Source organism: Elgaria multicarinata, chromosome 3 (assembly GCF_023053635.1).
Source record: "Elgaria multicarinata webbii isolate HBS135686 ecotype San Diego chromosome 3, rElgMul1.1.pri, whole genome shotgun sequence".
NCBI lineage: Eukaryota > Metazoa > Chordata > Lepidosauria > Squamata > Anguidae > Elgaria > Elgaria multicarinata.
Window position 1 is genome coordinate 96,263,495 of NC_086173.1, and position 16,768 is coordinate 96,280,262.

General features: G+C 45.5%; 1 protein-coding gene across 1 annotated transcript in view; it reads left to right on the top strand.

The window, feature by feature from the left end:
* The first annotated feature begins 271 nt into the window (after positions 1-271).
* Positions 272-16,768, top strand: part of CDHR2 (cadherin related family member 2) — a 43,037-nt gene continuing 26,540 nt past the window's right edge. The window contains exons 1-8 of the mRNA XM_063121566.1: positions 272-308; positions 5,282-5,328; positions 6,423-6,491; positions 7,127-7,266; positions 11,551-11,604; positions 12,267-12,356; positions 13,841-13,930; positions 14,776-14,901. Of these exons, the coding sequence (XP_062977636.1) occupies positions 289-308; positions 5,282-5,328; positions 6,423-6,491; positions 7,127-7,266; positions 11,551-11,604; positions 12,267-12,356; positions 13,841-13,930; positions 14,776-14,901 (636 nt within the window). The 5' untranslated portion in view covers positions 272-288. The remainder of the gene's footprint in view (positions 309-5,281; positions 5,329-6,422; positions 6,492-7,126; positions 7,267-11,550; positions 11,605-12,266; positions 12,357-13,840; positions 13,931-14,775; positions 14,902-16,768) is intronic.

The window sequence follows — 16,768 nt, forward strand, 5'->3', positions numbered from 1 at the left end:
TGAGAAGTGAGCTGGTTGTGGGAATGGGCATTTAATAGGTATCAAGCAGCCAATAGTTTGGAGAATCCTTTCTAGAACCCCCAGGAAAAACGACAGCACAGGGCACATTTGGGGATTGACAACTACCGAAACCTCAGGAAAGAAGGAAGCCCTATTCAAGGACGTTGGGCTGAACTCCTGATCCACTAATTTCAGTTAATGATTGATCAGCTAATTTACAGCAGGAGCCAAAGTCTGCGTGAAGGACTCAGTCCTCCATTGCCTGCCACAGAATCAAGCAGCATTCCCATGATCCCGCATGATACAAGGTAAGGGGGATGTTGGTTATCCATCAGCTCTATGACCAGGACAAGGGGGATGAGAGTGATGCTAGGCAGCCCCGTAACCACATGAAGCAGCCATAGCCCTTCTCAGTCTGAGAGCAAGCGCTTCGTGGATGCAGCAAGTGCCAGGCCCGAGGGTAGCCAGGGATCTGGTGGGAAAAAAATCTGTATTAACAGAGTGAGGTAACAAGGAAGGGAAGTCAGCACTGCGTCTGGATGACTTCAAGCACCATTTTAGATCATTACCTGCAGCAAAGTGTATAGGTCTTATGAGGTCTTCCCTTTTTGTTAGTAAGTTGTATTGACAGAAAGTATAACCCCAACATGATCCAATACAATTTAAGATCCAGAATTCTACTGAAACTCCTTCTTCGCCTCCTGTGCACCTCCCCCCACCCCCAGAAGCTCCCTAAGTCAGTGATCTATGACGTCACCCTCATCCTTATCCTTAAAGCAAGAGTGGGCAACCTGATGTTGTTGGACATGCCGTGACTGCATTTAAGCAATAGCTGGACCTTATTTTCAGCATTCCCTAGCCTGGGGCCCTTCAGATGTGTTGGACGAATACTCCAATCATCTTCAGGACACCTGAATGGGGAAAGGCTGCTCTAGCCTATTGTATTTAATATAATTCAGCTTGATTTCTGATGCTGACTGATCCTGTTTTGCTATTTATTGTTTTTATTCTGTTCGAAATGGGTGCAATCTTATTGTCTTTTATTTTTTATTTAACACATGCGGTAATTGCCCCAATAGCCTTTAACTAAAGGGGGAATAGAAATATGTGGATGATGATGATAATACAAAATACTGCTCCTGCTACTACTACTACTACTACTAGTAGTAGTAATAGAAATATCCTCTTGGGTCTCTGATGCCAGCAGCCATTTAGAAACACATGCTTGAGTTTTCTACCAGGGCTGGCCATACCATTATGCCGAGTGAGGCAGCCATCTCAGGCAACAGATTTTGGTTGTCATGAAACGGCAGAAAATTTTAATTTTTGTTTAATATTTCTTTTGCTATTCTTGTTTTTTTACTCCCAGAAATGAGGAGAGGTGTTTGTGGGATGTTTTGCCTGGTGCCCAAATAACTTGGAAAGGTCCTGTGCTCCTTGCAATGTTGGGAAGGGGCATTTGCTGCTCTGCCTCAGGCAGTCAAATACCTTGACCTGGCCCTACTTCCAGCCATTCGTATTCAAAATGTTCATTCCTTAGAGCAGTGGCAAGATGAATATGGCTGCCAAAAGCTTATATTTTAAATGCCATGTTTGGTTTAAAGCAGGTTCACAAACTGCCAGTCGTTGGTCACCTGTGGTGAACAAGGATCGCCTGCAGAGGAGGAAGTAGAGAAGATTTTTTTAAACAGGAAGCATCTACTCTAGCTAGTACTAACATTAGAGTCTAGACACAACACAACTTTTCATCTTCTCACCTATCAGTCTAATGTCTATGATGCTGCATTTTGCTAAACACAGAAAATCAATGCCTTTTCCTAGCTCCTAATGAGTTACCCAAGTAGGAAAAGTATGTCCTTGCAGGTGAGGCAAACATAATGTTATGGCTGAAAGGTAGGGTGGGCAGATACAAAAGAGGACAGGTTTTCCACGCCTTGAATAGTTGTGTAGAAGAGGAATTTCCATAAGTGTAGCTTGTCACGATGAGTTGCCTCTACTAAAATCCCCTCTTCTTTTATTAAAGGTATAGGAACCCTGAAATCTGTTGCATCTGGCCACTCTTGTCAAAGTATAGCTTAAGATAGGAGTGGGAAAACTGTGGCACTCCAGAAGTTGCTAGACTTCATCATCCCCAGCTGGCATGGCCAATGGTAACCCTCCAGCAATATCTGGAGGGCTACAGATTCCCCATTTCAGGCTTAAGAATGATGAACTAACAATAAGAACATCAGAAAAGCCATGCTGGATCTGACCAAAGGTCCATCTAGTTCAGCATTCTGTTCACTGAGGCAGGATCTACACTACTGCTTTAAAATGGTTTATAACAGTAGTGACAACTGTTGGGTCCCAGGATACACTCCCTATACAGTTTTCAAAACGTTTCCAAAGTATTATATCCTGCTTAGTGTAGATCACCCCTGAGTGGCCAATCAACTGCCCACAGGAAACCCACAAGCAAGTTATAAGTGCAACAGTATCTTCCCACCCATGTTCACCAGCAACTGGTGTACATAGATATACTGCCTCTGATAGAGGAGGTAGCATATAGCCATCAGGACAAGTAGCCATTGAGAGCCTTTTCTTCCATTAAGTTATTTCATCCTCTTTTAAAGCCATCCAAATTGGTGGCCATCACTACATCTTGTGGTACACTGTAGGTTCATTTACAGGTGCACTGACTATGATGGCAAGTAATCCTAAATATTCTGCTGAAAAGGCCTGACAACAAAAACCTAGGAATCGTAGGATTGACTCCAAACGTCTCAAGCTGTGCTTGCTGCAAGAGGCAGAACTCTGGGGCTCAATACTGCCCCCGTTATTCTAAACCCCTTTGCTCAAAGAGGAAGACCCTAGGCCCATAATTTCTGGAGATATAAGAAAATGTGCAGGCAATCGTCTGCTCAGTTGCTCAGCAAGAAGTAGCCCTGCACCCAGTTTCCACTGTTTGAGCCAATGAATACAAAGACACCTGACACATTTAAAAGTTCTATGAAAATGTCATGTCATGAATGATATCGATTGGATAACTTCAAACAATAATTTTAAATAGCCTTATATCTAGGTTGTTGCTCTTTTGCATCTATGGACGGTGTCTTTCTCCCCTCATCTTGGGGCCTGTGTACTTCAGCCTGTACATTGGACCTCTCTTCATTTGGTGTGACACACTACGTCATTGATTCGTCCTGGTTGGGTTGTGCAATTTGATATTGTGGGATGATAAGCATAGTTATCTTCCTGCTTGTTATTACATAAAATGATAGCAGAGATAGGAGGTTTCCGTTGCCATGGAATGGTGATATGACATGTATGCAATCAATACCAAGCCTATTATGGTACGTGAGAGGTATAAACAAGACCATAAAATGTCCTATGCGAGCAAATCTGTAGGGTGAACAGTATTCTATCAGCATCTATCCTCCCAGGTGTGGGACAGGTATTTGCAATGAACACTCTTGATGCTCCCCAGGGGAACCAATCTCAGCAGCTTTGTGGGGTTTTACTCGGGTGACCATATGGAAAGGAGGACAGAGGGGCTCCTGTATCTTTAACACTTGTACAGAAAAGAGGATTACAGCAGGTGTCATTTGTATGCTGCAGCACCTGGTGAAATTCCTTCTTCATGGCAACAGTTGAAGCTGTAGGAGCCCTGCTCTCTTGACCAGATACAAAAGAGGGCAAGGCTCCTCCTATGCAACTGTTAAAGATACAGGAGCCCTGTCTTCCTTTCTGTATGGTCACCCTAAAAAGTTTTACAGGCCCCTAGGAAGTGCTCACTGAGGGAGTGGCAGGAGCAGGTGTGTCTTTCAGGGGTGGGGAACCTCTTTCAGCCCAAGGGCCACATTTAATTTCAGAGAAGCTTTTGGGGGCTGCAGTCCAATGGTGGGTGGGGCCATAAGCAAAAAGGGTGTGGCCAAAATACCAGCATATTTTAGCTCAAAGTTTTTATTGCCTGTTGCTAGGTAACCTTTACGAGAGGCATTTCAACCTGTTAGAATGGGGGTGTGGGGACCACACAAAAGTTGTAGTGAGGGCCACTCATTTGAATGGCTTTTAAAAGGTGGCTGGATAAATTCCTGGAGGAGAAGGCTATCAAAAGTTACTAGTCATGATGGTTATGTGCTACCTCCAGTATCAGAGGCAGAAAGCCTATGTGCATTGGTTGCTGGGGAACATGGGTGGGAGGGTGCTTTTGCACCACGTCCTGCTTGTAGGTCCCTGGTCGACAGCTGGTTGGCCACTGTGTGAACAGAGTGCTGGACTAGATGGCCCCTTGGTCTGATCCAACCCTACCCTGTGCCTGTTTACCCTACCCAGTGCTTGTTTACATTCTCTTCCCTTCCTTATTGCTTTACTATGATTTATTAGATTGTAAGCCTATGCGGCAGGGTCTTGCGATTTACTGTTTTACTCTGTACAGCACCATGTACATTGATGGTGCTATATAAATAAATAAATAAATAAATAAATAAATAATAATAATAAAGGACACTTCTTATGTTCTTAAGTAAAAATCAGTGGAGCACAACTTTACTTTAAGGCAACTTTACTGAGCACTTAGTACTTCAGGTACTATAAACACTATAAGCGCTATATAAAGGATAAAAAAATGAAGCCATTGTAGCATAGTGGTTAGAGTGTTGGACTAGGAGTCGGGAGATCTGGGTTCAAGCTCTCATTTGGCCATGGAAACCCACTGGGTGACTTTAGGCCAGTCACAGACTCTCAGCCCAGCCTACCTCACAGGTTTGTTGTGAGGATAAATGGGAGAGGAGGAGGATTATGTGCACCGCCCTGAGTTCCTTGGAGGAAAAAAAGGTGGGATATAAATGCAATTATTATTATTAATAATAATAGTGTCAGCTGGATACCTGTTTTATTTATCATTTTTCTTTATTATTTTTTAAAATAAAAATAATGTATAGTATGAAATAAAGAATGCTTATCAAAAGATAGTAACTGCTATAAAACAAAACTATCAATACAAACTTGTGATAGTTCTGCTCTGTTGCATGGTACACTGCTACTGCTCAGCGTGTGGCTGTTTGAACTTTGGCTTGGGCAAGCTGTAGCACAGTGGCTTCTGAGAGGTCAAGCTTTTGAGCAATGTCCTCCTCCATGGACACCACACCTGCGCCAGGCCTGGGGAACTCCAGAGAGTCAGATTGGGACACCAGGAGGGTTGGATTTGGCTCCCAGGTCAACATTTCCCCATCCCCGCCTTACAGGCACACAGTGACCCTTCTTCCTTATGCTGTATTCACAGCTCCTTTTGCCCTTGCAGGATGCTTTGGCTCAAATGGACACTTCTCTCCATATTCCTGGCAGTAGGTAAGATCTTCCATGGTGAGGGTTCCTCTCCCATCTGTGTTGAAACTGTGTGGCCTTGTGCCTGGTCGTACAAGTGTGGGATGGCTGCTCCAGAAGGCTAAAGCTGCAGTCTTGTGTGGTGCAACTTGAAATCAATGGGATCTACGCCTGAGTATATACACATAGTCCTGGGATGGCACCTGCATCCTCTCCCTTTGGTAATGTATGTATGGGAAGATTCAGTGGAGCTATCTATATGTCTGGACTGGCTCTACCATTAGACAGAGTGAGGCAGCTGCTTTAGGCAGCAGATGCTGAGGGGCAGGGAATGGACAGAGCTGTGTGGGCCACACAGCACCCCCAAACCTAGCCTGCTGCCCTCCATTCATTGGAAATGCCAAACTGTAGAAGAGGTGGCTCTATACTGGGGGCAAATGGGGCAGCAACCTTCCACCCACTTGTGGCAGAGAGATCCCCCACAACCAGGTACATTTGCTCCAGTGCAAGGTGGGCTGCAGAGTGCCACACCTGATCTTCTCCTGTCCTCCTTCAGCCATCTCAGTAGAATATTGAGCAACTGCCCTGCCCACTGCCGCACCAGCCCCAATGGGTATCAGCCATGGCTGCTCTGCAGTCTTGGGGGCTGTCTGATGCCATGCTGGAAGGTGATTAGCTCAAAAGCCCGCAGCATTGCTGCTGCGGGGCAAAACCAAAAAAGCTAAATGGAGTAGAAGGTTGCATGGGCTATCCAGCCAGGCAAAATCGCAACACTGGCGGCCATTCCCTTGTCAAGCCCGTCTCTTGCCCTGCGTTCCCGTGTTTACAGAGCTACGCTCACTGGATAACACAAACCAAATCCGGGAAACAATGTGGTGACCTCAGAGCAAAGGCAAAAGTCACGGTAAATCGAGACTTTGGAAATGCGCAGTTTTGAGGGGAAACTTGGCAGCTACGTCATAGAACATATAGGAGTCGACAACAATGGCAGCACATACCCTTCAGAAGTTAGGATGGGAAGAAAGGGAAGTAGCAGAAGACAGGGTGGGGGGTGAGTGGCAGCACTGCCATTGGCTCCATGGAGAAATAATCACCTCAGCCAAATGGTCTTCTTGCAGCATCAGGAAACACAGCACCAAGATTTGTGATGAACAGCACCTTTTCCTTGCCGGAAGACACACCTGTAGGTGAGTGAAGGAGAGAGGGCTGACGCAGCGTTCAGAAACCGAAGGCCACCATTTCATCTGGTGTTTGTTTTCATGATCAAATCATACACCGTAAACAAAAAAGACCTACCCAAATCCATATCAGCAAGCATGTAATCGCATCACCCAAACCAATGTGGTATCATAAGTACTTGAACTTAGTCCAAATACATTTCATAAAAATAACGACATACAGCATCGTTATCACACCCAATATAGAAGTCATTAGTATAAACGGTACATATGATGCAAACATTATTAATATGGTGTAAACGGGATGCATAAAGCAGAATAGCCTAAATAGCATTAATAACCAGCTATTAGTAGTATGTGCTGGAGAAGAGCATGCCAGCTGGGACAATGGGAGCGAGCTCCAGGTTGGAAAGGCCAGTCCTTGGATTTGCTTTCATCTTGCCCACTCCTAAACTCAGATGGGGAGATACAAATCCATAAATCCGTTTTTTGCTACCCTTAACCAAGCCAAGAATGGGCGAGGATGGGAAAAGAAATTAAGGAACTCGGGAGGTGGCTCTGTAAAGAGGATTATTGAACACAGATCCCCTGGCCTGGTCATTTCCTCTCACCCTCTCTACTTCTGGTTCCCTTTCTCTTGACAGGGGCCTGGGTTTTTCAACTGGTGGCTGTGGATGCTGAAGGAGATAAGTTATTCTATAGCTTAAAGGGAGAAAACAGCTTCTACTTCTCAGTCAGCGCTGAATCGGGCAATGTGACACTGAAACAACGAGTGGATTATGAGGTAAGGGTGACAAAGAAGGTACTCTCACAATGCTGCTTTGGCCACTCGTTCCCTCAAAACCCCACGGCATCACAGCTGTGGGGTGGGAATGTTAAATCCCCATGGCAGGGGGGAGCGTGGGCTTTCTGGCGGCCATTTGGCTCATTGAGCCCACTCCCTGCCCTCTGTGCGACCTTCCTGCACTTCCTGCGGCTGTGATCTGCCTCTGGAACACCACGGCCAATAGACAAGCAAAGAAGGTGGTGACCTCAGAGCGAAGGGAAAAGTTGCGGTAAGTCCGCAACTTTTTAAAAGTGCAGTTTTGGGGGAAAGCCCTGTGCTGGCTCTGTGTTGGTAGCTGCCTCATGTAGAAACCCCCCAAGAGAAGGCATTTAACAAGGGGAAGCCAGTAAATTCTTTCAGTTTAATGAGCATTTCTTCAAGCTTTGCATTGGTGGCAATGATTTGCATGATGTGTCAAAGCTCTGGCTCCCTTTTCTAAAATGGGTATGTCCAAGGGTTTTCTTTCCCTCCTCTCCCATCTTCTATATGAATGCTACTACAGAGCATTCAGCAGCTCTGCTTGGATGAAAGTTCCTGAAGAGGAGGATAACATAAGGAAGGGATGGGTATTCCTGTAAGACTGAAGGACACAGGAATGCAAAGGGTTGTATGAGAATTTCATTTTGATTTGTTTTCTACCAGAATTTGCCGCGTTCTAAGCCCCAAAGGTGAACGCAAACATGGGCCATTTTTTCATTCTACTTCAGCAAATATGGTTTTAAAAATGGGCATTTTCGAGGAAATGTGCATTTGCACACACTAGTCAGTGGGGGAAAGTGCTGTGCACTATAAAAAAAATGCACCCAAATGAGCACTTTCCTATTCCAATAACAGCAATGAAAAGCTTTCAGTCAGGAATGGAAATGAAACGAGGCGAACTGAGCTTTGAGGTGAAAATTGAACAACCTCATTAAGAGAGCTTTGGCTATTGGGTGGGATAGTAACAAAATAAACAAGATAAGTTTGCACTTCAGTGATTATCCCAGTCTTAAATAGGCACAACTGGGGGCTGCCTTCACGGCACCGAGTTGGCGCTGCTTGATGGAGGGAGGCAGCCTGGGCTTTCCGGCAGCCATTAGGCTTGGCTGGTCCACCCCCTCCCCCAGCTTCCAGTGGCCAATGCAAGATCACCTTTCACCTGGGAACACCCCCTGCACAGCACCTGGGAACACCCCCTGCACAGCAAGGACAGATGGCAGAAGAGCCTTGCTGACCTTGCTCCTGCAGGAAAAGCTGGGGTAAGTCCCCAACTTTTTCCTGTGCATCTTTTCCTCTTTGCTCCATGATGGCTCCGAATCGGCGGCTGTGTCGTATAACCAATGCAGCACCGATTCAGAGCCACCACGGGGGGGGGGGAGATGATATTTAGACAGCCCCCTAATGTGCACATCTGGATCAATACTGGATTAGATTTTAATTTGATCAGACCCAGAGTATAAGGTGAAGCCTCCACAAAATTATCTACTGTCACTGACATCATGTCTTTAACAGCTGCCACCCCACCCTCCTGCCCCATGAGGAAAAGGAAACTCGACTGCCTGGAGGTCAGCTTTCCCCAACCTGGTCTCCTCCCTGGCCATGGCTGGAAGTCCAAAACATCTGGAGAGCACCATGCTGGGAAAGCTGGCCTGGAGCTTTGTCTGCAGGAAAAATGGGTAGAGATCAAGTTTGTAAAGGGAGAGGAAGGAAAACGAAGCTGGCAGGAAAGTTGATGTTAGAACAATTATGTTGGGTGAATACTGAGATTATGTCAAGAGAATGCAGAGGAAATAGACGTATGCTCTTCATTAACATTGGTGACCCTGTTCAGATGACACGCTAAGCCACGGCGGTTAAGCAGTTTGAACTAGACACCTTACACCACGGCTTTGACCATGGTGAATAAGGCTTTTTGAACAGTCTTCTGAACAGGGCCGTTGTGGCTTAGCGTGTCGTGTGAACCATTCCTAACCACGGTGGCTACATAACCATGGTTTAAACACTCTCACTAGTCATTTGCTGCCAGACAGTTAGTGGCCTAATCAGTGTGTTTTCTGAACAGGCCAAGTGTTTCTTAAGCTAAGGTGCAGCCATGTATCCAGAACAAAGGCCTTTTCCACCACTCTAAGATCAAACCTATGGTTATGTTTTGCTTTGGGTCTAGATCATAGTTACTCTGGAATGAATAAGTGAGCCCTTTAGAAGTAGCCCTTTAATCATTATTCAGTTCAGTGTGGTGCTTCCTTGAAGACAAGACTCCGCAGATATCTTGTGGATTTCACCTATTTTGCTTCTTCCTGACTGCCAGCTGGGCTCGCATCTACATGTTAAATTTAAATCTTTGCTGTAATCTGAAATGTAGCCAAGGTGTTTTTGAAATGTTCTTAAAAACACCTGCATCATGAGATCACTAGCTATACCTGAAAATAGAACCAAAGGACAGTGTGGTTTTGTCTTGGGAAGCAGCAGAACCTTGGGTGATACCAGCTTAAGGTTTTCCAGTGATTTCAAGATAGAGTTGCTTTGTTCCCCCTAAGCTGCCCCTAGCTAAAATGCCTGGAAAATTTCTATGAATTCTGGAAACCAATGGAAGCTTGTCCTGACTCAAGAGGAATTTTCATTTCTAGCTGAGAAAGCACACTGATTTTACCTTTATTTTCTTCTATGCCTTTAAAAATTATCTTCTGTTTTCCCTGACTAGCCCTTTTCCATGATTTTAAGATTATCCATTTTGCCATGGGTTATTCAGACACTCTGGCAAGACTGAATTAACTTGGTTCTATGTTCTATCTACCCTTTTATGTGTGTGTTTAAATAAAACTCCAAGATCTAACACCTAGAACCAGGTGCAAAAGACATTTACTTAGAATTAAAGAATTCTGAGCCTGTGAATATGTTTTGAGACATGAGCACATCTCACAGTCTTGTCGCACAAAAATCCATTCCTGGTTACCCCAAACTTTCTTCATTTCAGTAGTATAATCTAGGCCAGCAGAGGGGAGTAATTTTGTCATTAAATGATTAGGAGTGAAAAATCTTGCCAATCTACTGCAAATCACCTAGCGATCTACGAGAAAATCCAGATCTATGTTCTGCCCACCCTTGAGTCAAATAATAGTCTTTAGGGTTCAATCCAATCAGGACAGTCGAATTCAGAGGCTAACGACTATCCAATGCAGGGCAGACGGAGGGGACCCTCATCTCTGTCCTCCGGGCACCCTGCATTTCTGAGTAGATGGCCGATTTCATCTGTCTAGGCAGGATGCTTCAGAGCAAGGGGGAGACAGACACACATAGGAAGCTGTGTAGAGCAGTTTCTGAGTCTCCTCCCCATGACTGCCCCCCTTTGTCCTCTCCATGCTCCATTTGCAATTGCAGAAATGTAGCTAGTGCCACGAGAACCACACTGTCTCTGATGGGACAGGGGAGGGAGTGAAGAGTGTAGTTTCTAAGAACAAAGCTTGGAGTGCTGGCTCTGACCTTGGTTCCCACAAACTGAAAAATCCTATTGCTGTCTAGCGGCCATAGGAATGCTCCCTCTGGAAAGTAGATGGACTACATAGATGCCCACATCACTTTAAAGTACACTTGTGATTGAATTAATCAGGTATCCTTGCCTATCTGGAAATAATCAGATCCCTTTTCCACAGTTGCTTGCCAATGTAGCTTCTGCTTACTCTGTGATTCAACCCACATTGATAAGAGAACACATAAATTCTTCCACCCACATGAACAGTCAGCCACCCAGGTGATGCACTTCCCAGGGGACTAGGTATCTCTTTTATGGTACCACGGCATCAGAGCCACCCTTGTGGGTGGAAGACTTTGCATTTTCCTTCATCAGTGTAGAAGCAACCATAGAAGGAACAGCAACCACTCATGATGGTAAGAAAATAGGTAGGCATCTCTAAGTTGTGGCAGCTACCATGAGTTATTAGACCTCTCTAGCCTACTTCCATTTGTAGAAAGCCACAACAGGAATTGATCCATAAAAGGATATTGGCTTAAATAGATCAGTCTCCAGATCTGCGACAGGGTGGAATGGATTCATTGGCCTAAGTATACTAAGGTATACTAAGGGGAAGGTGACACATTGACTAATTCATGGTAAAGCTATCAGTGGCTAAGAATTCCCTGCCTCCTTCAGACCTGTAAAAAAAGAAGCATCCCAGAGTAATCAGACTTTGGGGAAGAGGTTGATAGGTGAGATGTTGTTGGCATACCTCTTCATCAAAATGCTTTTGTTTTGCATTTTCCTTCCAGCAAACAAAAACTATTCTTATTGATGCTGGAGTGACAGACAAAATGAATGTAATGGTAAGTGAGGGAACAGGTGGCAGGGGTGGGAGGAAATCAGGCTGGTGATATGTATGAAGTAGAGATCCATCAGGGGAGTCTGCCTGCGGAGTGGGAATAGGGCGGGAGTAAAGTAGGTTGGCAGCCACATCAATGCTCAGGGGATTAGGAGGTGCCAGTTGACCAAATCACACTCTCACTAAATCAAGGATGGACAACTTGTGGCTTTCCAGGTATTTTGACTTGCAAGTCCCACCAGCCCTTGCCAGCATAGCCGATGGTGAGGGCCAATGGGGGTTGTAGGCCAAAACATCTGGATGGCCACATGTTTCCCACCCCTGCACTAAGTTCGCTGATGGCTGCTGAGATCTAAGGCTCTGAATCATGAATTCAGGAAAGGCTCAGTACCCTGTGTTGGGTAACCAGATGCAAAGGTTGACAAGGCACCTGAACCTTTTTAATAATTGTGCAGAGGAGGGTATTTCTGCTGGTGCAGCTTTCCTCCCAACCCTCCATGGTGAGCTGTACCTGCTGAAGTTGCTCTTTTATACAACAATTAAAGGTCACCATGTCCCTATAGCTCAGGCCTTCTCCATCTGGGTATGGAACTCTGGGATGATGAAGCCCCTCTGTGTCTAGTCTCTTACATCACTGAGTGTCCCACTCTTCTCTTTCCCCAACAGGTCTATAAAACACTCACCATCATTGTAAAAGACCGGAATGACAACAAGCCAATATTCCAGAATGAACCCTATTTTGCAGATGTTCCTGAGGTACCCATGCCCATTTGATCTCACGTCTATAGACTTCTCTTCTTTGTGCTGATGTGTCCACTCCAGTCCAGTCCATAGGAACATAGAAAGCCACTTATACCAAGTCAGACCATTAGTCCATCTAGTCCAATAATGTCAGCACAGACTGGCAGCAATGGCTCTCCAGGGTTTCAGGCAGGTTGATCCAGACTGGATCAATGATAACTCATGTTCTGCAGGATTCTCAGGGTGCATCCACAGTAGTGCAGTTTGGTAATATTCAGACCTAGGTACATGTTATGTTCTCAGTGAAAATACCACCCCACCTCCTCACCGGTGGGATTATTACGTTTTGAAGGAAAGCTCCCATTGATGACAATGGCAACTTTTTTTCCTATGTCTAATTGCCACACTGGGGGTGGGGGGAGGATTTTCATTGGAACTCCAGCTACAGAGGGAAGGGATAAACCTCCCCTCTGCACACAGAATGAATGGTCTTATGGGAGGAGCCATTCTGTACATGGCACATACATCAACATGTGGTCAGAGAGCTCTTCTGATTTTGCTCCACGCCACCCCACCCCACTCATCGTTTTGTATGGGGGCCTGGACATCTGCCCTCAAATCCTGGCCTGAGTGCACCCTTATATACCCAGAGCAAAGGAGTCAAGGGACAGGGCAAAGATGTCTGTTTTCTCTGGCTGATCCATTTTCACGATAACACATTTGCATCGTGAACCCCCAAAACCCCACGGTTCCACTCCTGCAGGGTTGCGACAGGTAATCCCCAAGCCAAGGGACGAGTGCAGGGTATACACTGATCATCAGAGCCACCACCCATCCCTCCACGGCATTTTCGCCCTCACCTCATGGGGCTCTCCCTGCGTATTGACAGCCAGCTAATAAAGGGGGTGGAGAACTTCCCAGCAAACGTCCCACAGAGAAGAGTCTCTCTGGAGGCAGCGTGGGGGGTGTGTGTGTGCCAGTGGCCGTTTCGCTCACCAGCCCGCCCACCCCTGCCTGGGCAGATGTCGACCAATCAGGGATCGCCATCTGCCCGGAGATGCCTCTGGAGCGGCGATAGATGGCGGATGTGCCGTCCTTGCTTCGCTTCGGAGAAGAAAGTCAGGATAAGCTACTTCGGAGCTTGGGGGGGGGGGGGGGGCGAAGTCACTCCGGGATGTCCCTGCAGTGGCTGCTGCGTCGTATAAGTGACTCAGCGCCACCCTGGGGCTTTCCCCATGTATAGACAGCCCAGGGTGCTCAAGCCCCTGCACAGTGCCTGCCACCTGTACTAATGCCTATGTCAGTAGGCTGAAAGAAAGCTGCTGCAAGTACCATAACCCCCCACCCCGCCCGATTCCTCCCAATCATACTGTGTGAGGGACTGAGGGGCCTCTCTGGTCAGCATGATGAACTAAGCCTGAGGGATTGGCTGGAGCCTGTGTATCAATGTCCTCCACCCCAGCACTCCACGTGGGTTTGATCCATCCCCTGTGTTTCAGAATACAGCAGTCGGCTCCTCGATCTATACCGTCTTGGCTGTGGATGAGGACAGTGGAAACGCTGGGCGAGTCTCCTATTCCATTGAAGAAGTGAGTGTCTGACGTGTAAAGGGGAGGGTTCAATGAGCAGTAAATATAGTTCAATGAGCACTAAGGTACAAGGAGCCAGTCAGCATGCTGGGAGTTGTAATCCAACACATCTGAAGGGTGCCAGGTTAGGGAAGGCTGATCTAGCCTAAGAGTGTCTCTCCAGCATCTTAGGCAAAGGCCATTTGGTTGCCCAAGTTCCTTGAAACAAGAGAGGCAAAGGATTGAACCTGGGACCAGTGGCGGCTGGTGGCTCCGATTCCGGTGGGGCTGTGAATGCATTTTATTATTATTATTATTATTATTATTATTATTATTATTATTATTATTAATTTATTTATATAGCACCATCAATGTACATGGTGCTGTACAGAGTAAAACAGTAAATAGCAAGACTCTGCCGCATAGGCAGTCAGAAATCTAAAGGAGCTCTCCAAGGTGCTGAACCAATTTGGTGCTAGGGTCTAGCACTTTGGACAGCTCCTTTAGATTTCTGACTGAAACCCAGAATACATTCACAACCCCACCGAAACCAGAGCCACCAGCCTCCACTGCAAAGCATGTGCTCTGCCTGTGGTACCAGTGAGTTCCAGCTCTTTTCTGTCCATGCAGGGTGTTTCCTTACACCACCCGTCTGGTGGGAATGCTGGCTGGCGATAATGGGACCACATCTGCAACCTGTGGTTCTTTCCACAGCAACCGGAAGGGGGTGGAGGAAGGGACGGAGCATCTATGGCTTTGGGTGGGGAAATCCAAAAATTCCTATGGTCCCTGTGACTTTCCCCAGGGACTATGGGGGTTGTGCTCTAAATAAATAAATGAATAAATACCTTGTACACTGTTCACAGGTCAACCCAAACAACGCGGAGAATCACCAGCTCTTCTACATCTTGTACAATGGCACTGTGATGCTGAATGGGTCACTCAGTTACAATAACAAGAGCACTTTCTACCGTATCAAGATCCTAGCCAAGGTAAGACTCCGCCAATGAGGCAGAGGGAAGGAAAATATTGGGAGGAAGGGGAAAGTAAACTCTCCCTCTCTGTGAGGCATTTATGATAAAAACTGAAGGGGCAGCTAGTTACTACAGGCAGGGCAGTTATGTGCAGTGACAGCTTGCTGGATTGATTAACCAAGCATTCAAAGTACAGGGAGTCAGAGAGGCTCTGTCCTCCTTTCCTTTCGTGATGCCCCCCCCCATCCCCATTTAGGTACAGTTTTAAAAGGCTATGTGAATAGGGTTTGGGTAAGCAATGTTTCTTCTGTTTTTTAGATTGTGTTTATTTTTGTTTGTATTGTGCTGATTATGCTTTATCTTCATTTTGTTTCCCCCCCCCCCCCCGGTTAAATGAATTATGGATTTTTGTATTTGTGTGTGTCAGTTGCTTTGAGACTCCTTTTTGCAGTAGGAAGTAATGCATTATATCATCATCATCATCATCATCATCATCATCATCATCATCATCATCCCTTTCTCGCTCATGGCAGTTTTTCTAGACAGACATGATGGGCATTGCCAAGTCATGCTGTCTTCTACAGATTATTATTATTATTATTATTATTATTATTATTATTATTATTATTATTTTAAATGTATGCATCACTTCCCACTTCCCATTATTATTATTATTATTAACAACAACAACAACAGGGGAGCCAGGGAAGGGATTGTGTATTTCATTAAGTGTCTCCCTGCCATTTCTCCCACAATTTGGATTAACCAAACCAGCTTTTCAAGCAATGAGGAACAAGATTTACATTGTAAGGAGCCAACTGTACATCATAACCTATATCCCTGCCTCTTAGTTTCATATTTTTGGATGCATTAGAGGATCCATGTGTTTGGATTTAACAGCAACAACAACATTTTTAAAAGTATGAAGAAAAGGGTTGCCTACCAGGCAGACATTTTAAACTTTAATGTGCTGGCAACATTCTGCAAGGGAGGCTTCTTAGGAGCAAATCAGTGTGTGCTTGTTACAGAATGGCAGCGGGGAGATGTTCCCTTACAGGTGGAATCTCTTTTGGTAAGAGTTCCCTCAAAAGAATTACTGATAGGCTCCACCACACATGAATCCTTGCCAACTTCCTCCCGCCTGGCACCCTGCAGGTATGTTGGACTACAACTCCCATGACCCCCAGCCAACATACTCTTGGTGATTGGAGATGACGGGAGCTATAGTCACAACACATTTGGAAGGTTGGGAAGGTGGCTGTAGGCTGTCAATCTGTATAAAGAGTTTCTAGCCATATTGCCAAAGGCCCATCCCTTCAGCCCAGCTCTAGAAAATAAAATAAAAAAGAATGCACTTTGGATTTATTTGCCCAAACCCCAGAAGATACAGAACTTAACACAACCTTGTGAAATATCCAAGCACCACAAGGGGTAGCTTAGCAACCATGCCATCCTGCAGGTGGGGATGGTTTTAGTGAGAAATCCCCCTTTAAAACAATGTATCCAAATGTCCAGATAGGAAAAAGAAGTTTATTTGGGGAGATGGTTGGAGGAAGAGATTAAAGGAAGGCAGCAATAATATACAGAACTCCAAATAAAACCAGTAAGAACAATCTAACTCTGTTAGTTACGTGTTACCTACCTGAGCAAAGTCATGGGTTTCAAAGCAGGGGCAGAATTTATTGCAGAGAAGAGTGTTTGAAAGAGAGCATCTTTGGACTCTTGATCTAGGTGGTTCTAAGAGATGAAGCCTTAAATATTTTTGGAAAGCTGAACCCAGGAAAAGCCAGCCCCTTTACAGAGACAGACTGTATTATCCAATGGTGTGATAAACTGAATTTTTTATATCATAGGTCTTGGCAGCCAATCAGAAAATTGCTTATAG